Source organism: Plecotus auritus (genome assembly GCF_963455305.1).
Source record: "Plecotus auritus genome assembly, chromosome: 2".
Classification (NCBI taxonomy): Eukaryota; Metazoa; Chordata; class Mammalia; order Chiroptera; family Vespertilionidae; genus Plecotus; species Plecotus auritus.
Window position 1 is genome coordinate 166,843,810 of NC_137771.1, and position 22,171 is coordinate 166,865,980.

The 22,171-nt window shown below is 42.6% G+C and overlaps 1 protein-coding gene across 3 annotated transcripts in view; it reads left to right on the forward strand.

Annotated features, from left to right (window-relative positions):
* TIMMDC1 (translocase of inner mitochondrial membrane domain containing 1) overlaps positions 1–22,171 on the forward strand; it is a 29,152-nt gene that overhangs the window by 3,163 nt on the left and 3,818 nt on the right. Inside the window, exons 1-7 of one of the 3 annotated variants that reach the window (XM_080658358.1) lie at positions 2,342–2,445; positions 2,544–2,766; positions 5,540–5,705; positions 6,447–6,535; positions 7,028–7,095; positions 10,465–10,543; positions 18,597–18,707. In XM_080658358.1, the coding sequence (XP_080514484.1) occupies positions 2,558–2,766; positions 5,540–5,705; positions 6,447–6,535; positions 7,028–7,095; positions 10,465–10,543; positions 18,597–18,707 (722 nt within the window). In that variant the 5' untranslated portion in view covers positions 2,342–2,445; positions 2,544–2,557. Of the gene's footprint in view, positions 1–2,341; positions 2,446–2,543; positions 2,767–5,539; positions 5,706–6,446; positions 6,536–7,027; positions 7,096–10,464; positions 10,544–18,596; positions 18,708–22,171 lie in introns of those variants that run through there. The other 2 variants (XM_080658356.1, XM_080658357.1) reach the window with 2 other exon arrangements.

The following is a 22,171-nucleotide window of genomic DNA, read 5'->3' on the forward strand; positions in this document are numbered from 1 at the left end:
TTATTTGAATGAAGTGGGATACGGATTGAGCCTGCAACCCAGGCATGTGCCCTTGACCGGAATCAAACCTGGGACCTTTCAGTCCGCAGGCAGACATTCTATCCATTGAGCCAAACCAGCTAGGGTTCATAACACATTTTGGTTTATCATTGCTCTGAGACCCTTCAAAAACCAGACTACAGGGTAAGGAGCGTATTTCCCTGGTGGTAAAAGAGAGTAAAACCCAGGGGCTTGGAGAAACAGGAGTGTGGAAGCATGACAGATACTTAGGAGCTGAGATGAAATAACTAAGCAGTGGCCAAGGTTCTAGGAACTTCTTGAGGTACTGGCTGGCAAAGAGAACCTTACAAATGAAACTCCAGTTACCCAAAGGAGATAGTGAAATTTTCTGGTTAATATGATTTCCTTTGTACCTACAAGGTAGGGAGTCCTGGGAACATATGAGTTGTGTATAAATTCACTAGTATCTGCCCCAAAAACCTACCCAACAACTCCAAGCCCTCCCTTATCTCAGAATGATTCTTGGATCGAGGACCTTAAGCATTTAGTTTTTTCTACATGTAGACTATAAAGATTGCACATCCATTTTCTTGGTCTTTCAGGCTTTAGGACTTTATACAGATGCCCATCTGAGCCTATATGCGCTAATCAGCTACCTAGAGCCAGAACCAGGAGTCAGGGGGTCTGAATTCTTGGTTCAACACCTTGTCTGTCAGACACTGTGTTAGGTCCTGCACAAAGAGATGAATATATGTGGTCTCTGACCTCAAAGCTAGTTTACCAAGACAGCAATAGGAAGTAGTGATGCAATGTAATAAGTGTTATGATGGGAGCTGAATCTAATCCTGTCTCCCAGACACCAAAGAAATCTTTCTGGCACTGTCACTAATTCAGCTAGTGTAGTCAGTCATTTCTCTGGACTTACCTATAAAATTCCAGCTGTATTGAGCAAGGGAGCATTCCCCAAAGGGGTCACACATGCTTGTGTCTTTCCACAACGCCAGCTTTATTAGAGGAGACCTCCCCAAGGAGCCAAGAGGGTTACACACAGGTTACACACAGAAAGGGGAGCTTACATGATAGAGCAAGCATAGCAAGGAGCATAGTAAGCACCCGTGCAAAGTCCTGATCACTGGTGCGTCTGTGGATGGAGAGGCAGGCATAGGGCTCAAGCCAGGTGGCTACAGTGGCAACATGGTCTGGTGGAGCAGAAGTCCTTTCCAGCTCCAACTGTGACTCCTGGTATAGCCAAACTTGAGCATCAAATCAAATGGTGGAAGCTCTGAGTTCTTACAGCCCACAGTGGGTGGCGGTCCCACTCATATCAGTGTCCAGATGAAGTCCTTATCTGAGGGTTCAGGCTTGTGTTTTGGGACATTCCAGGACCACCCTAAGGGCATTCTTGTTACACCCCATTACCTCAGTTCTGGGCATCATGATGCTTGACATATCATCATGGCTGACAGTGACCCCACACTGGATTCTGGAAAAGTGTCCAAAAAGTCTGCTCTGCTCTTGCTCTATACACCAGCTATTAAATTCCAGAATTCTATTTAATAAGGGGTGTAGAAGTTTTGAATTACATCTAGAAAGGAATAAAGGAAGTGCAGGGATTGGTAAATATAAGAGATTATATTTGGTTGCTAGCAAAGATTAAATGGAAGTACACAAACCAGATGAGACTAGTTTTAAGACGTGCATTTTAATAAAAACTTACTTTGAAGCATATGTTAGCAGAGGCTGCGCTGATGGAAAATTATTGCTGGACTATCAAACGCACACCTGCTGGAAATTCCAGAAACTGTCATGTCTTGTGAGAAGCAGTAGGTATAGGAACTAAAAGGGGGGCGGGGGGGAAGATGCATCATCTTGTGAGGAACTACCAAAGCTGACTATTCAAAACAGTGTTCTGGAAATCTCAGCGTATCTGACTTCTCTTCAATGCCTCTGTTCTTTCTGGAAACAAGAACTTGTAGGAGTATGTATGGACCTAGCCCAGGAGGCTTCTCCTGCCGTGATAGCGGGGGTTGGGCTTGTATTTACACAAAATTCCTCTCTCCGTGCTCCACTTGTATTGAATATTGCACTTCCCTATTGATCTCGGTGGGTTTCCTGGTGTTTACGCTAAATTACGCCAGTCTGTGACCGCATCTGCCGCCTGGAACCTGCTGGAGACCCGAGGACGTGTGGCCCTTGTAGCCCTGGGAGGTGGGGCCGGAGGCGGGGCCAGAGGCGCTGAGCGTGGCCACTCGCCGCTAACTCACTTCCGGACTACTGAGTTCCGTCCCGCCTTCGACCGGAAGTGTTTTCGCCGTCGCCCCGCCCCTTGGTCTTTGCCCTGGTTGGGGCAGGACTTCCTGTCTCGTGTGTCCAAGGACCTCCAAAGTGAGGTCGGGTACCGATGGTCAGGACCTGTGACGTGGATAAGTTCGCACCCAGGCACGGGTATTCACCCTCTCATTCTTGCAGTTATCCTGACTGTTCTCCCACGGCGTCTCCGAGGGGCCGTGCGTCCCGATCACCAAGCTTGTGTCTGTCCGCAGGTTCGGGGACGGCCATGGAGGAGCGGCCGCGGGCGCCGAGGAGCATCCTCTGGGCGCTGGGTCCTTTCCCTAGGGTCTTTGCTGCGGAAGCCGTGGCCACCAGTTCTGTAGCCGCCGATTCCGAGGTCCTTGTGGAGGACCAGAAGCTACCTTCTTCATACGTCCCAGAACCCCAGCACCTGGAGTCTGGATGGGACCGCCTCCGGGAGCTGTTTGCCAAAGAGTAAACGTGCTTAGGGTCTGGGGCGGGGCTACGGAGAAAGTGTCCTGCCACATTGGGTTATCCTGGGGCTAAGGACCACAGGGTGGTGTGGTTTATTTTTAAATGGGATTTGGGCTTCTAATATTTGCACCTCCAGCTTGCAACCTGTCATTTCCATTTGGAAGTTGTGTAGATGACAGGACAGCTTTCAAATGATAAGGGTAAGACTCATAAATCAGCTTATAGGCATATTAAGGGAATATAGTTTTAGTATAATATCCTGGTTTTACAGATTAGAAGAATGGGACCAAACTAATTAGTGTCATAATCCACTCTGGAACCCATATCTGCAGGATCCCACTTCACTATTCTTTTTTGGATTTCACTTGATCCCAAACTTCTCTATTTCATGACCAGTAAGCTCCCCTCCCCGCCAAAAGGTGGAAGTTGGAGAGATAGGCAGAGAGTTGTAAAATTTTTATTCTGCCAAATAAGGAATGTGTAAAAATAGCACCACTTGAGTCATCATTTTATAAAAGGTATTAGCTGGCTTAACAAATAAAGTTTCAGAATAAGATATAATCCTTTGAATTGAATTACTTTTACTGAAAAACTCGGGATATTTCATTCATTCTTTGATTCATTTCATCTATTCATCAGTTAATAGTAAAAAGTTTGCCATTTCATGAAGTACTTTACAATACTACACTGTGTTAAGTGGTTAAATTAACTTTGAAGCTTTATTATGTTGCTAAGAGGTATGTAGTTGGGGCAAGGGAGTTGGCAGAATTATATTTGTGTTTAGATTTTATCATCTTTTTTGTTGTTGTTTAATCCTCACCTGAGGACATGCTTAGAGAGATGAAGGGAGACACACGCACACACACTGATCAGTAGCCCTCCATGTGTGCCCTGACTGGAACTGGCAACCTTTCAGTGCATAGAATGATACGCAATCAACTGAGCCACTCCCACTGGGCTCATCATTTTTATTTGTTTTTGTTTTTTTGTTAATCTTAACCTGAGGATATTTTTCCATTGACTTTTTTAGGGAGAGTGGAAGAGATAGGGAAAGACAGAAACATGGATGTGAGAGAAACACGTCGATTGGTTGCCTCCTGCAGGAGCCCCAGCTAGGGGTGGGCTGGGGAAGAGCCTGCCACCAAGGTACGTGCCCTTGAGTGCCCTTGATCGAAATGGAACCCAGGACCTTTTGGTCCACCAGGTGACAGCTCTATCCACTGAACCAAACCAGCTAGGGCCGTCATATTTATTTTATTTTATTATTTTTTTAAAATATATTTTATTGATTTTTTACAGAGAGGAAGGAAGAGGGATAGAGAGTTAGAAACATCGATGAGAGAGAAACATCGATCAGCTGCCTCCTGCACACCTCCTACTGGGGATGTGCCCGCAACCAAGTTACGTGCCCTTGACCGGAATTGAACCTGGGACCTTTCAGTCCGCAGGCCCACGCTCTATCCACTGAGCCAAACCGGTTTTGGCCGTCATATTTATTTTAAAGATGAGTTAGCCTTTCTCCTTCGTCGGTCCTTCCAATATTTACTTGAGATACTTGCGATAGAGCCTATGTAGTATATAACAGAGGAGGGTTATTTTGATCAGCTTTATAAACCATAGAATGTTAGAGCTGAAAGAAATGTGAAACATAATCCAGTGTAACTTTCATGCTCCCCTCCATCATGGATGAGGAAACCAAGGTTCACATTGCTTGTGACCTGACTGCAGGTCACTTAACAGTCATAAAAGCTGAAATATTAAAAAAGATAGGGTTTTAATTTTTTTTTCTTATACATCTAAGGTTTCATTCTAGCATTCATTGTCCTAAAATTCCATATGTGTGTAATTTTTAAAAGTTAGCTTAAAATTAAAAAAGGGAAATACTGATCTCTACATCCAACTCAAATTTTTCCTCTTTCCAGGGGGTATAGTAGAGTTGTAATAGTAATTAAATAAAAGCACCTTAAAAAAACCTTTTTAGCCCTAACCGGTTTGGCTCAGTGGATAGAGTGTCGGCCTGCGGACTGAAGGGTCCCAGGTTCGATTCCGGTCAAGGGCATGTATCTTGGTTGCGGGCACATCCCCAGTAGGGGGTGTGCAGGAGGCAGCTGATCGATGTTTCTCTCTCATCGATGTTTCTAACTCTCTATCTCTCTTCCTTCCTCTCTGTAAAATATCAATAAAATATATTAAAAAAACAAACAAAACCTTTTTAGCCTGGCCAGAGTGGCTCAGTGGTTGAGCATCAACCTATGAACCAGGAGGTCACGGTTCGATCCCCACAACCCAGGCTCGATCCCCAGTGGCAGGAGGTAGCCAATCAATGATTCTCTCTCATTGATGTTTCTGTCTCTCCCTCTCATTTTTCTGAAATCAATAAAAATATATTTAAAAAGCCACCACAAAAACCTTTTTAATGGAGTATAATATGCATCTAGAAAAATATATAAGTATATTGATCAATGGGTTTTTATAAACCCAACACCAAGAGACTTGTTACCAGCATCCCTGAAGCTCCCCTTGTGCCCCTTTCAGTCACTACCTTCCCAAGAGTAACCAACCACTAGCCTAATTTCTAACAGCATAAATTAGTTTTGGCTGAAATTTGAGTTACTTATAACTGCACTATTTAATGCATCAGAGGATTTAATTGGTTCAGCCCATAATTTAAAATGTGGTTGTGTTAGCCTTTGGGATAATTCTGATCATACTATCTTTTGGAGAGCAGCATACATATACTAATCCCAAACTTTTGTTGTTGTTGATGTTTTAGTGAACGGCAGAGAAATTCAAAGGAACTTGAGGATATTTGTAAGGCAGCCATTACAGGAGGCATCATTGGCTGGGCATATGGGGGAATACCAGCTTTTATACATGCTAAACAGCGCTACATTGAGCAGAGCCAAGCAGAAGTTTATTATAACCAGTTTGATGCTGTGGTAGGTACTGGTATTCTAAAATTATTTGAGGGCACACTAATTTAGCAACTCACTTTACACTTATTCAGTTAGGTGGTAGGTTGGGAGGGTTTAGGATGTCAGAGGAAAGAAACAAAGTCTATCCTTAGTAACAATGGAAGTACTAGTGCTAATGTGCAAACACATGGCCTGGCAGACCACTTATCTTTGGAAGAGATCACCACAATAGTTCTATTTTCTTTTTTTAAATTTAAATATTTTATTGGATTTTTAGAGGAGAGAGAGACTGAAACATCATCGTGAATGCGGAACATCTAGAGGCTGCCTTCTGCCTCTGATATGATGGGGACATATCATATCTAATACTGATCTTATAGCTGTCGTGGTGTTTGCTATATAGATTCTCAGTGATATTTAATTAATGGATTACTTGGTTGACACTGGCAAATTCTTAGTTTCTTTTCTATCTCCTGATAGAATAGGATGCACATGGGACTTTTGCTTAACATGTTAAGTACCCAGCCTGTTTTGTCTTCCAGATGGAAAGTATAGTGTCTTCCAGATGGAAAGTATAGTGTCAGTCACTGGTGACTGACAGGGCACTTATTGTGTTAAGCTACAATACTGAATTTCTACAGATTTTCTATTGTTTCTGTTTAGATGTCCCTGTCTAATCCATAGCTGACATTCCTCCACCACAGTTTTAGAATAAGGAAAGTATCAAGGTGTCTTGGAACCTCACAGCCTTTTTATTAACTTTAGCAATCTGCACATCGTGCTGCCACGCGAGGCTTCATCCGATATGGCTGGCGCTGGAGCTGGAGAACTGCAGTGTTTGTGACTATATTCAAGTAAGTTCTCTGAATTGTGACAAAGGGTCTTGGTATTCTTTTATCAGCACATCTTTTAAGTGGGATTATGAAAACTGAACACCGATATGAAAGTGATTCATAATACCTTTCCCTCAAGAACTGCTACCTATCTATGTAAAAGATTGGTCCAGTTGTAGTTTTCCCATTGATGAATGGAGGTGTACCAACTAGTATCAAAATAGATACAAGGTTTCTTAATAAGAGAAATTCTGCAAAACTCTTCCTTATGTTTCTATTTTTAAGTGAATATTTATTCCCAAAATTTGGTTCCTTCTTCAGCGGAAGAAAGTACAACTAAAAACCCATAGATACATTAGCAATCTGAAACACATTTAAGGACCTAGACTGGGACTAGGGATGGATATAATAGGCTCTTCTAAAATAATACAGATCTCTTTAGTGAAAGTTGCATTCCAGAAGGTAAATGGGTTATGCTTCAAATTTTGTTTTCCTCTTCCTGTCGTCTCCCAGCACAGTGAACACTGGTCTAAATGTATACCGAGACAAAAATGCCCTAAGCCATTTTATCATCGCAGGAGGTAAGACATTTTTGTTCTTGTTTATGTTTTTCAATCTCAAATATGGTTTGGGAAATATGTAAGGGCATATAAGTCATAGCTGCTGAATTCTTTAGTTGGCTTATTCAACATTCATGCATAATGTACTAGTATAGAGAGTATTGGGCTTATTCCTTGGTATACTTGGTGAACAAAACAGACAAGGTCTTAGCTTTCATGGAGTGTTACAGTCTAATGTATATGGGAAAAACAGGTTGTTACGATGGAAAGTACCAAATAGGTGGGGCAGTGGGATCTAAAGTGGACAGGGTGATCAGAGAAGGCCTTTCTGAGGAAGTGACATAAGCTGAAACCTTAAGAATGGGAAGGAGCAAGACTTACGAAGAAGTGTAGCCTAGGCAGAGGGAATGTTTCTCAGAAGCAGGGTAATATGACTGGAACATAGTGAATGAGGGTAAGAGTGGCTTGAGATGAAATTGGTGAGGTACAGTAGAAAGGGGCCAGATTTTTCATGGTAAGAGTTTGGATTTTATTTTAAAGCTCTATATCTCTGGTAGATAATTACAACAACAACAAAAGTACAACCATCCCTTGGTACCTGTGTGGGATTGATTCCAGGACATTATCCTCCTGAGGTTCCCCCCTTCCCATGAATACCAAAATCTGAAAATGTTCAAGTCCCTTATGTAAAATGACGCAGTGTTTGCATATAAGGCTGCAGGGTATGCCTGCACATCACTTCATTCATGTGGATTCAACTTAGTGCTCCGTGTGTGGCAAACTCAAGTTTTGCTTTTGTGAATTTCCTAGGATTTTTTCCCCCCCAAATATTTTTAATCTGCAGTTGATTGACTCCATAGATGTGGAACTGTGATAGGGAGGGTTTACTGTATTAAAGTATTATTTTCAGAAGTGTAGATGAAGTTAACTGCCATATATACCCAGACACTAACTTAATGTACATTCTCTCATATACAAAAACCCACATATATTGCACTTAACATTTTTTTCTTTTTATTTGGATACTAGAGGCCCAGTGCACGAATTCGTGCAGGGGTGGGGTCCCTCAGCCTGGCATGTGATCAGGGCCATCTCGCCCAATCCTGATCGGGGCTGATTGGGGCCAATCAGGGCCAGCCAGCCAGGGGGAGGGACCGTGGGAGTTTGGCCAGCCATGGGAGGTTGGCTGTGGGAGCACACTGACCACCAGGAGGCAGTCTGCCCCTGGTGGTCAGTGCGTGTCATAGCAACCAGTCGTTCGGTCACTTAGGCTTTTATATATATAGATAGATAATTTCAAAGTTACAGAAAATTACAAAAATAAAAATGATTCAAGGAACACCTTGATCAGTACCCTTTAGTATAGGACTCAGCTATTAATATTTTAGCCCATTTACTCTATCATTTGTGCTCTATTTTGGGTGTACTCTCTCATTCTCTATGTGTCCTATACATGCACAGACAAACACATGTATATATACTTTGAACTTAACATTTTTTAAATATATTTTTTTATTAATTTCAGAGAGAGAGAAACATCAATGATGAGAGAGAATCATTGATTGGCTGCCTCCTGCATGTCCCATATCGGGGATTGAACCCGCAACCTGGGCATGTGCCCTTGACTGGAATCAAACCCTGGACCCTTCAGTCCACAGGCCACCACTCTATCCAAACTGGCTAGGGCTGAACTTAACATTTTAATGAAAAAATTTTAAATATGAAATTAGAAATAGACATTAATAGCATTGAAGCTGCTAGGACTTGCCCTTTTTGAACTGGTGAACAATTTTACATGTTCTATAGGCTCAAATGTTTATATTGCAACCAAACTCTTGTCTTCCTCCCCCCACTTCCATACTTGGTTCTTCTGTTATGTTCCCTGTTAAATTCCAAAAGTGGAAACCAAGTAATGATGGTTCTTCCCTTTATTTCTTTCCAAACTTCTAGTCCTATCATTTATATTCCTTAAATATATATGGACTCTCTCACCTTCTCTTTGTCCCTACTGTTGCTATTAGGTTTTCCCTATTTCTACTCTTGTCATTCCACCTCCTCTGTTGTCTTAGTTTTAAAATATGAATATGATTATAATACTTTTCTGCTTGAGATTCTTCCACAGTTTTTTATCACTGTAATGTTGATTCTTGATCTGGCCCAATGCACCACTATTGCTTCAGCCTTATGAATCTACTTGGGTTTCCTTAGCCCAGCATATACTTGCTTTACATGTATTGGTCTCTCTTATTTATTTATGTTTTGTTAATCCTCACTCGAGGATATTTTTTCATTGATTTTTAGGGAGAGTGAAAGAGAGAGGGAAACACAGAGAGAAACATCAACGTGAGAGAAACACATTGGTTGCCTCCTGCATGCACCCCAACCAGGGCCTGGGCCTGGGAGAAGCCTGCAACCGAGGTACGTGCCCTGGACCAAAATCGAACCTGGGACCCCTTGGTCTGCAGCCTGACGCTCTATCCACTGAGCCAAACCAGCTAGGGCTGGTCCCTCTTCTTGAACCCACCTTTCCCCACTCACAGAACTAATTTTGTTCAGCCCCTACTTAACCTGTCTTTCTTTCCTTTTTTAAAAAAATGTATTTTTATTGATTTCAGAGAGTAAGGGAGAGGGAGAAAGAGATAGAAACATCAATGATAGAGAGAATCATTGATTGGCTACCTCAAATTGGGCATTTGCCCTTGACGGGAATCGAACCGGGGACCCTTCAGTCCACAGGCCGATGCTCTACCCACTAAGCTAAACCTGCTAGGACTCAAGTGTTATATTTAAAAACGTTGTCACCTCAGATGCCATTAGATGTGTTGTCCATAGTAAAAGGGGAAAATGAATGACCATTTTGGATGTACAATCCTAGTGGGAAGAAAACAGTACATGTGTAGCGGCCACCAGGTGGCATTGTAAGCCAGATGCACGTTTTCAGGCCTGCCTGAGAGGTTTCAGGCCTGCCTGAGAGGTGTGTAGGGGAAGGCATAAGCTGCAGGGGTTTTTGTTTATTTGGGGAAAGCTTTCCTTGAAGAAGGAAGAAATGAAAGGTGGAAGTGAAGAGATTACAGATTTTTAAGGGGGAGGCAGACAAAAATGAAGCAAAATGAGAAGAGGTTGGATCCATAGAACACCCTGAGGAATTCATTTTGTAAACTGAACATTTCTTCCTTTGAACCTGTAGAATAGAAGAGACGCTAGCTATATTGGCATTTTAGACTCAGAAAATCTAGGTTGTAGTAGTATATTAATGTTGGGCTCAGAAAGCTTACTATAGGTATTTACGCCCTTTTTATAGAAGGATAATTTTAAAATAGAATTCTGATGCTTAAAGATGACTTAATAATGCTGTTTTTCTGTGTTTGTTTTCTGTGTTTGTTTAAATAGCTGTCACAGGAAGCCTTTTTAGAATAAATTTAGGCCTGCCTGGCTTCGTAGCTGGTGGCATAATTGGCGCCTTGCTAGGGTAAGTGTTAACATGGTTTGATTCTAATTAACACAACTTTCATTAATGACTGGCCTGTTAAACATCTTATTCATTTCTAAAGAACAAAGATCTCTAGTCTTGTGTTGGTAGTAGCTTTGACTGTGCAATTATAATTCTACCCCAATTATTCATTTACTTCCAGTTTTCATTGGGTGAAAACTTTAAATATCACGAACATCTGAAACTATTTATAGTTTGAACAAAGGTCCTTATAAGGAGCAGGAAAAAGGAATAAGAAAGTTAAGCATATTCTATTTAAAAAAATTTCGGTTTTGTTTGTTTAGTTTAATTAATTTTTAAAAATGTCTTACTTTTTACTTTGAAAAATTCTGAACTTACAATAAAGTACATTGAATGAATTAGTACATTGAACACCCATATACCCTTTCACTTGAATTCACCAATTGTTAACATTTTGCCATATTTGTTGTCCATCTCTCTGTATATATGTGGATGTATGTATATTTCCTTTTCAATTAAACCATATGAGACCTCATAATTCTGCACCCCTAAATACATCCGTGTATATCTCCCAGGATAAGAATATTGTTCAGTGACAATAAATAAACAAAATGTGGTATAATTATACTATATAATAGTCAGCTGAATGGTTTTCTGGCAATGGGCACTTCAGCCTGAGGTTAATCCATCAGAGGATTTCTGTTTGTCCTCACCTGACCAGCAGCAGAGGAAAGGTGGCAGGTCAGAGGAAGAAGTGGAACGGGAGGGAAGAGGCCAGTGCCTTAGTGTTTCCCCCTTCAGTCTGTGTTCTCTGGTTACCTTCATATTTGAATACTGGTATGCCCAATTAACTTGGAAGCCGCTTGAGAACAAGGCTTTGGTGTCCCTGATTAGCCACATGCTGTGACCATCAGATACTGGTTGAACTGAATTGACCTGGCAGAAATTTCCACATCAGTACCATCTAAGGGCGGGAGATGGTGAGGTCTTCCGCCTACGCAGGCACCTTTATTTTCACCAGTAGCCCTCTCCGACTGTCCACAGTTACTAGTCCACATTTGCTCACCAAATCTAGTGACCTTTCTCGGCTCTCATTCTCTTTAATCTCGTGGTCGTATCCAGCACTGTTTTCTAGTTCCACCATCTTTTTTTTTTATCCTCACTGTCAACATAAGGAACATTCACACCTGTGAAGAATTTCTGTGAGTTAGAGCCAAACTGTCGACAAATGCCGGGAAGCAGAATCTCAACGGATAGAGATAATGCTCCGGAGAATGGCAGTATTGCACCCTGTTTTATACGTTATAATCAAAAGAGGAGACGTAAGTGGGTTATATGAAATCCATTGGTAATAGATTAGGGAGGTGGGAGGAAGCAAAGTGGGGAAACCTCTGGGATTGGATAAAGAGTAAAATGATAGACATACTTCTTTTACTTAGGTGGGTACAAGGTAGTTAACAGCCAACAATTAACTCAGTAACAATGAGGGGATTTGTGGTCTCCACAGAATGGTGCCTGTGCTTTCAGGGGTCCAGAAAAGAAAGTGACTTTGACATTCCAATGAAATGTTATCGTAGATACAACAAGACAATAGACAGGCTCAGTTAAGGTAAAGATTGACCTTTGTCAGGGAAGGAACTGCCTAGGACAGTGGTCAGCAAACTCATTAGTCAACAGAGCCAAATATGAACAGTACAACGATTGAAATTTCTTTTGAGAGCCGAAAACCAACCAACTTCTGCTCGTGGGCCACGAAGTTTCAATCGCACTGTATGTGCGCGCCCGTACGTGGTGTTTTGTGGAAGAGCCACACTCAAGGAGCCAAAGAGCCACATGTGGCTCGCGAACCGCAGTTTGCTGACCACTGGCCTAGGACATGACTACCCTCCATAAACTGCTTTTATTTAAAGTTTTAATTTCAGACCATCCTTTGTGGTTACTTTAGGTCTCTGAGTTTGCACAGCCACCATACAGGCATTCCCTGAGCTTGTCAGGTTAGCATGTGGCCCCTTTTTTCCACATCACTGTAGGATATGTTTCTTATTGAATTGAGAGGGAGAGATCGGTTGCCTCCTGTATGTGCCTCAACTGTGGATTGAACCCACAACCTAGGTATGTGCCCTGACCAGGAATGGAACTGGAAACCTTTTTGGTGTACAGCAAAGGTGGGGAACGTCTGGACCAAGGGCTGTATAAGGCCTGAGAAATCATTTGGTCTGGCCCTGCTGAGGCATTAGGGGTGAGTTAGTTAAATGTTTGACCAAATATAGCAGGCTGATTTTTAAGTTTATAATTTTGTATGGCCTGAGAGTGATGTTATAAATGTCCAGGTGGCCCTTGGAAGAATTCCCACCCCTGGTGTACAGGATGACACTGTTTTAGGTGGTGGGAACAGCACCAGGTTCTGACCCTTGTGGTCAGACCAAACTTGAGTTCAGCAACCTCAGTACTTGGGTTCTGCCTAGAAAAGAATTCAGAGCCAAGACCCAAACTGTAAGAGAACATTTATTTGGTAAATCGCAGAGGAAGAAGAAGTAATGCCTAGAAGAATTTGGCTTCAGAAACAAGTTATAGAGGTAAAGGAAGGGCCCTTGGAGCTTGGGAGAGAGGCAGCCAATAGTAACATGCCTGAGGCAGAGAGGGGGAGGGAGAAGGGAAAGGGAAAGGCAAGGGGGCCTGCTCCTGGGAGGGAGAATGCACTGGGCCCTCCATCCTAAGGGTTTTAAGGGTGGAGATTTTAGGGGAGGTCCCAGGGGAAGATAATAGAATATTCAGCAGTTTCCCAGTGTGTCCTTTCAGGGTCTAGGTGTCCACAGATTGGTTGGTCTTCACCAGGGCAGGGGGTCATTATTCAATGCAGCTGGTCCTGAGGTTGGTTTTGTTGCTTTTCTGGGCCTGGAGCTGAAATACAACTGAGGCCTAGATCTTATCTCTAGGGAGGAAAGGTTAGGGGGTCCAAACTGCAGGACCAGTGATATGCTAGGGAAAGAAAGGTCACCCTGGGGGCTAAGTCCTACCCTACAACTGTCCTTTGTTAGGCACCTGGGACTTTCCGCCCTTGCGACCTTCTGTACCTGGCCTATCGTCCTTGCTCTGCTCATGTCTGTCCACCTGCCTACAACACAACCAACAGAGCCACCCAGCCAGGGCTAGTTCCACCGTCTTGAAACTCTGTCTTTTCTTGGCTTGCATGACATCACATCCACTGAAGATTCTTCTATCCAGTGAGCTGTTTCCTAAAAAAAAAGAACATTGTCCAGTGATATCACAGTACAATTATCACACTAAATAATTTAGCATTGATGCAATACAGTTATCTAAGATAGGTTCTATATTCAAAAGTCTTTCATTATTACAATAATATGTGTATGTAAATTTTTTAAAACCCAGGATCCAGTTGTATTTTGCATTTAGTAATTGTGTCTTTTCAGATTCCTTTAATGTAGAACAGTTCCATTTATTATATCACTAGATGCCCGGTACACGAAATTCGTGCACAGGGTTGGGGGTGTGTGTGTGTCCTTCAGCCCAGCCAGCATCCTCTCCAATCTGGGACCCCTCGAGGGATGTCCGACTGCCCGTTTAGGCCTGATCACAGTAGAATCGGGCCTAAATGGGCAATCGGACATCCCTCTCACAATCCAGGACTGCTGGCTCCCAACTGCTTGCCTGCCTGCCTTCCTGATTGCCCCTAACCGCTTCTGCCTGCCAGCCTGATCACTCCATAACCACTCCCCTTTCAGCCTGATTGATGCCTAACTGCTCCCCTGCCAGCCTGTTTGCCCCTAACTTCCCTCTCCTGCAGGCCTGGTCACCCCTAACTGCCCTCCCCTGCAGGCCTGGTCACCCCTAATTGCCCTCCCCTGCAGGCCTGGTCCCCCCCAACTGCTCTCCCCTGCAGGCCTGGGTCCCCCCCCCAACTGCTCTCCCCTGCAGGCCTGGGTCCCCCACAACTGCCCTTCCCTGCAGGCCCAGTCGCCCCCAACTTCCCTCCTCTGCTGGCCTGGTCACTCCTAACTGCCCTCCCCTGCAGGCTTGATCGCCCCCAACTGCCCTCCCCTGCTGGCCTGATTGCCCACAACTGCCCTCCCTTGCAGGCCTGGTCCCTCCCAACTGCCCTCTCCTGCTGGCCATCTTGTGGTGGCCATCTTGTGTCCACATGGGGGCAGCCATCTTTGACCACATGGGGGCAGCCATCTTGTATGTTGGAGTGATGGTCAATTTGCATATTACTCTTTTATTAGATAGGATAGAGGCCTGGTGCATGGGTGGGGGCCAGCTGGTTTGCCCTGAAGGGTGTCCCGTATCAGGGTGGGGGTTCCCTTGGGGCATGGGGTGGCCTGGGCGAGGGGCCTGTGGTGATTTGCAGGCCGGCCACACCTCCCGGCGACCCAAGCGGAGGCCCTGGTATCTGGGATTTATTTATCTTCTATAATTGAAACTTTCTAGCCTTGAGCAGAGCCAAGATTCCTGCTTGCTCCATGGCCGCAGCCATTTTTGTTGGGATTTATTTATCTTCTATAATTGAAACTTTGTAGCCTTGAGTGGAGGCCTAGGCGGGCCAGGGTGTGGGGAAAGCTTGGCTTCCTCCATCGCCGGGGGCAACTCAAGCCTCCTGCTCTCTCCAGCTCTGTGGCTGCCGCCATTTTTGTTGGGATTTATTTATCTTCTATAATTGAAACTTTGTAGCCTTAAGTGGAGGCCAAGGCAGGCCAGGGCTGTGGGAGCTTGGCTTCCTCCATTGCCAGGGGCAACTCAAGCCTCCTGCTCTCTCCAGCTCCGTGGCTGCTGCCAGTTTTGTTGGGATTTATTTATCTTCTGTAATTGAAACTTTGTAGCCTTGAGGGAGGCCTAGGCCCGCCAGGGTGTGTGGAAAGCTTGGCTTCCTCCATTGCCGGAGAAACTCAAGCCTCCTGCTCGCTCTGTGGCTGCAGCCATCTTGGTTGGGTTAATTTGCATACTCGCTCCTGATTGGCTGGTGGGCATGGCTTGTGGGTGTAGCAGAGGTACGGTCAATTTGCATATTACTCTTTTATTAGATAGGATAGTTCTATAGATCAGAAGTTTGGGTAGGTTTGAATGAGTTCTCTGCTAAACGTTTCACAGGCAAAAAATCATGGTATTGGCCAGGCAGGCTCTTATCTTGAGGCTCTGTGGAAGAATCTGTTTTCAAACCATTCAGGTTGTTGACAAAACCCTTGTGGCAGTAAATCAGAAGTCCCTATTGGCATTTACATTCCAACTCACAATATCCCTCCATGTTCAAACTAGCAGCCAGCATATTGAATGCTTCTCATACTTCAAATCTCTCTGACTTCCACTCTAACACTAGCCAGAGAAAACTCTGCTTGGAAAGGGTTCACACAGATAATCTACTTTTTGACAGACTCAAATTCAACTGATTAGTAACCTTCATTATGTCTGTGAAATCAATTTACCATGTAATGTAATATAATCATGGGCATAATATCATATTCACAGTTGTGGTATCAGAGTAGGATAATTTAGGGAGCCTTTTTAGAATTCTGCATGCACATTGGATATCTAATAAATTTTTCTACTGCAAAGGTATCTTTTTCCCATTGTGGTTAAGTACTCCGTGGGGGTGAAAGTCTGAATAGCCTGCTTTCAGCCACTTCTAGTGATTTTTAATGATCCATGCTGTAATCAGTTATTACAAAGACAAAACATTCATTAGCTATTCTGTCATTTCTTCTGTTCTTTTTAGTTGGCATTCACTTGAATAGAAGGGTTCTCCCTTCCCCTCCTTCTGCCCACTCCCTTTTCCCACCCCCTTTTCAGGAAGAGGTAACACTGTAGATTTATGGATCATTTTTTTTAACTACATTTTTTTTTAAATTTAGCATTTCATAATCCATTGCTGACATCATTTTTGTTGTATTATTAATATACCAGGTTCTTAATATAAGAATTGTTGAAGCTAGCAACAAAACTAAACTATTTTCATTGTGGAAAAAAAACAAGTTACCATCTTACCCATATTTAATCGTACAGTTCAGAGGTGTTAAGTATATTTACATTGTTATACAACAGATCTCTAGAACTTTTAAACTAGCAAAACTGGAAGTCAGTACCCATTAAACACTAATTATCCCTCTACCTGCCCTTCAGCCCTTGGCAACTACCTTTCTGTTTTCTGTTTCTATGATTTTGAACACTTCAGATATTTCATATGAATGTAATCATATCTGTCTTTTTGTAACTGGCTTATTTTTCTTTTTATGTATACTGTATACTAGAGGCCCAATGCATGACATTTGTGCACGGGGCTCGGCCCTTGCAGCTGCAGCGGCTTGCCTCAGCCCTTGGAGCCCCAGCTTTGTCCGGAATGTCGTCCGGAAGGTTGTCTGGCCGTCCTGTCTAATTAGCATGTTATGCTTTTATTATTATGATTATTAAGACTAGAGGCCCACTGCATGAAAATTCATGCAAGAGTAGGACTTCCTTCCCCCAGCTGCCAGCACCAGCTTCCCTCTGGCGCCCAAGACCCAGGCTGGCTTCCCTCCAGCCCTGGCTTCATCAGGAAGGACATCTGGAATGATGTCCAGAAGATGTTTGGTCTAGTTAGCATATTACCCTTTTATTATTATAGATGTATTTATTGATTTCAGAGAGAAAGGGAGAGAGAGGAAGATAGATATATCAGTGAGAGAGAATCATTGATTGGCTGCCTTCTGTATGCCCCTTACTGGGGAATCGAGCCTGCAACCTGGGCATGTGCCCTTGACGGGGACCTTTCAGTCTGAAGACTAATGCTCTATCCACTGAGCCAAACCAGGCAGGGCTGACTTATTTTTCTTAACGTAATGTCCTTGAAGTTCATCCATGTTATAGCATATGACAGTATCTCTTTATTTAAGGCTGCATACCATTCCATTTTATTAATGTTTTCATCATTCATCTGTCAATGGTCATTTCCACCTAGCAAGAATATTTTTTAAATTAGCCTACTTAAGTTGTATCCAGAGTAAATTTAAGTTACATCAGAGCCAAAAACTCCTTTTTACACATTAAAAAAAACCCTTTATTGTTGAAAGTATTACAGATGTCTCCCTTTTTCCTCCTATTACCCCTCTCCCCCTGGTTCCCACCTGACCTCAAGCCCGGTTTTTACAGCCTGAAGTTATGGGGACTTCTCTTCCCAGTATTGGAACTCTGGGCTGAGGGGTGTGGTGTTGGGGCTGGGACTCTTTGCTCCTCACGGGAGGTCTCTGCAGCCGAGATATTCCTCCTGATTAAAAAACACACCACATGTAGGTGTTGAACCAACCCATCCAGGCTTCTGCCCATCCTACCAATCCCAATGTGCTTTCTTCTTTACTTTTCTAGTTGTGGGACTTCTATTCCGCTAAATTTCAGGCAGTTCTGAATGATGGTTGTTCTGTATTTTAGTTGTAATTTTGATGTGGTTATGGGAGACGGTGAGTACAGGCGTTTACCTATGCTGCCATTTTGGTTAAAAAAAAAATTCCTTTTCTTTGAGAAAACAAGAATGAAACCCTCTTCCTTACGGTGATAATTTTTATGTAAATCCGTTTTTTAATAGATAACTATTGGCATTGTGGGTGAGATTTTTGTGCTGGACTTTTGAATTTTAGGATGTTTTGGTGGCTTCAACCCCAAAAGCTAGTAGCATTCCTCCTCCAACCAAAAATACCTGCCCCTGAGAGGATCTGGTACCATTCCAGATATTGATTTTATTCTGAGGAACCTTCAGTATATAGCTGCTTACTAGAGCTTGACACAAATATATATTTTCCTGGTTAATTTTTCATTAAAAAAAATAGCTAATTTATAGTCCAGATTTATATCACTTACTTTTAGGAAGTTACTGTTATTGTTTTTCTCTGTTGTTCACACCATGAAGGAAATTACCTTGATTTTTTTTTTTTTCTTTATTCAACAAGGACACTTTAATTGTCAAATGTTCCTGTACCTGTCAGTGAACAAGTGGCTCAGTTAGTGTTGCTCGTGTCTTAGCAGAGATGCTTACATCTTGCCTGATCTAATGGCTTGTTTTTCCTAAGCTTCCCCTCTGCTTCTTCCTCAGTACTCCTGTCGGAAGTCTGTTGATGGCACTCCAGAAGTACTATGGTGAGACGATTCAGGAGAGAAAACAGAAGGATAAAAAGATACTCCAAGAGCTGAAACTGGAAGAGTGGTAAGGAACATGCTAAAACTAGGCCTTTCATAGTGCTATTTTCATAAAGCATTCAGCTCAAAGGAAAGTTTATTTTTACTGAGTTCTTCAACTTGTACCCTACCTGGTCTTTTCATCTTTTTAATTAAGGAGATTAGAAAAATGGAAGACACTAATTTTATTTTTAATCTGACAAAGATATTCCTTAGATACATTTTTTTTTAAGTTAAAATGTAAATTTCATTTGGTTGCATGTTTTTTCTTTTCTATATTTTCGACTGCACAAGGAAATTATATAAAGAAAATGCACAGCAGTGAGTGAACTTTACTTGGCTTTATGTAAAAGGTGGTATCCCAGTGTACACATACATCTATAAACAATGCAGAACATGTTCAGTCTCCACATTAAAAGATTCTGCTTCTTGCTGTGGATGCAGAGGAATTAGGTAGACATGGTGGCTGGACATGGACTGGATACCACTGTGGAAGATGAAAACTTTCATCGGTTCCATGTAGTCATTCCCTGGGCCAGTAGTCAGACAGACAGCAGACTTCATGCTGGTACTTTGTAAGATCAACATAACAGGCTGCCATTTAGTGTTCCTTGTACAAATAGTTCTCAGGGTTCAGCTTCTTGGGTACCTAAGATGACATTTGCTGCACCTGCTGCATTGATAGTTGAGTAGATAAGCAGTCATTTTTTCCCAGGTTTTTATTTGCAACTTCCATTTCTGCTAAACATACACAGACATGGGAATTCTTAATCTCTGTAGATCTGTTGTCCTAATGTTACAGGTGGAAGTGGGGGGTCTTCATCTCCACCAGGTCTTCGTGGGGGTGGATTTCTTGCAATATCCCGAGAAAAGGAATTTTCCGAGATTTGCACAGGAGAATGAGTGATTTTTATTAGCATGGAATTAAACCCCTGAGTTTCCAAAGTCCCATTTCCCTTAATCCAGTCATAGAAGAAGTATAGCTTGGGCTTCAGTAGAGCTAAAATCAAAACCAGTCTCCAGAGTTTCTGTTCCATGTCTGCACAGTCCAATTCAGTATCAGGCCAGTTCAATTTGTGTTTCCCTGCTGCAGTCCATCAATCCATTGCATGTGGGGTCCACAGGGCCACATGTCTATGGAGGAAACACAGGCGAATGCTAGAAAGCCAAGAGAGGAAATAAGAGAGAGAATTCCTTTGTTTAGGAGATTATATATTCCCAAATTTTTGTGGGCTTGCTATGGCCATGCGCATTCTGGCCAAAGATTTCTGTTCCCAGGTGTGAATGACATACCTTCCCTATGCCACCTTAACTTTACTGGGCATGTGTCTGTCTTCCCTTTGTTGGCTCCCAGGTAGTATGAAATTGCAGCTTCCTGGTGAAGCTGCCCAATGACATACCTATAATGCCTGGCCTGACTTCCCTTTGTTCCTTTCCTATTATTGATAACTAGTCAATCAACAGTATCTTAATGACTTAGGTGCGATAGGAGAAAAAGCATTGATTTTTGGAGACAATGAAACCTTGAAAACAGTGTTTCTAGGTAGACTACTAATTAGTCTATGATCTTAGATGTTTTTTTTAACTTCAAGTCCTCAGTTTTCTCAGCCATTCTAGGGGCAGAATCATACCACAATATTCAATATATGTTTGTTTTGTTCCTTTCTCTTCTCCATACTAAGAGGGTGAATGGGATATGCAGTTATGTAGGTTCTAGAATAAAGCACTTAAACTTCTGAATACCAAAATAAAATTTAATGTTATGAAGAATTGAAAGCATTACCTCATTTCTAGTTCTTAGATATCATAAGAGCCTTCTTTTTTAAAAAAGGAACCTTTGGGAAAGGAGTTGGAAAGATAGGGAAAGTATATTGGCTATTTGTTTTTTTTTTAAATGTTTATTGTTCCGGTTATTACAGATGTTCCTCTTTTTTCCCCCCATAGCTCCCCTTCACCCAGTTCCCACCCCACTCCAGGCCTCTCCCCCACACTGACCTCGTCCATAGGTGTAAGCTCTTTGTTCAACCTCTTCCCGCACCCCCCCAAAACCCCTTCCCCCCGAGAATTGTCAGTCTGCTTCCTTTCCATGCCACTGATTCTATTACATTCACCAGTCTGTTCTGTTCATCAAGTTTTTTATTCATTTGATTTTTAGGTTCACTTGTTAATAGATATGTATCTGTTGTCACTTGGTTGTTCATAATTTTTTATCTTTACCTTTTTCTTCTTCTTCCTCTTCTTAGAGAATACCCTTCAGCATTTCATATAATACTGGTTTGGTGGTGGTGAACTCCTGTAGCTTTTTCTTGTTTGTGAAGCTCTTTGTCTGACCTTCAATTCTAAATGATAGTTTTGCTGGGTAGAGTAATCTTTGTTGTAGGTTCTTACTATTCATCACTTTGTATATTTCTTGCCACTCCCTTCTGGCCTGCATAGTTTCTGTTGAGAAATCAGCTGACAGTCATATGAATGCTCCCTTGTAGGTAACTAACTGTTTTTCTCTTGCTGCTTTCAAGATTCTCTCTTTGTCTTTTGCCCTTGGCATTTTAATTATGATGTGTCTTGGTGTGGTCCTCTTTGGATTCCTCTTGTTTGGGGTTCTCTGCACTTCCTGGACTTGTAAGTCTATTTCTTTCACCAGGTGGGGGAAGTTTTCTGTCATTATTTCTTCTAATAGGTTTTCAATATCTTGCTCTCTCTCTTCTGGCACTCCCATAATTCGGATGTTGGTACGCTTGAAGTTGTCCCAGAGGCTCCTTACACTATCTTCATATTTTTGGATTCTTTTTTCTTTTTGCTTTTCTGGTTGAGTGTTTCTTGCTTCTTCGTATTTCAAGTCTTTGACTTGATTCTTGGGATCCTCTCGTCTGCTCTTGAATCTCTGTATATTATTCTTTATTTCAGTCAGTGTATGCTTAATTTCTGATTGGTCCTTTTTCATATCCTTGAGGGTCTCACTAAATTTCTCAGAGGTTTCTAAAAGATTCTTGAGTAACCTTATAACTGTGGTTTTGAACTCTATATCAGGTATTTTTCTTTCATCCATTTCTTTCATTTGTGTCTTGTTTCTTTGTCTCCGCATTTTGGCAGCTTCCCTGTGTTTGTTTCTATGTACTGGGTAGCTGCTAAGTCTCCTTGAGTTGATAGAGTGGCCTTGTGTGGTAGGTGTCCTATAGGGCCCAGTGGCACAGCCTCCCCAGTCACCTGAGGTGGATGCTCTTGGTGCACCCCTTTGTGGGCTGTTTGCACAGTCTTGTTGTAGTTAAGCCTTGATTGCTGTTGGTATCACTGGGAGGAATTGACCTCCAGGCCAATTGGATGTGATGACCAGCTGTGTCGACCAGCTGTGTCTACGCTGAAAGATCTGTTGCGCAGGAGACACCCTTATGGGGCAGGACTTCCTTCATTGGGCCTTTGGTGCTCACTGACTCTGCCCCTTGAGTGTGTCACTTATGGATGTGAAGAGTTGTAATCCAGTATGGTCTCACTCTG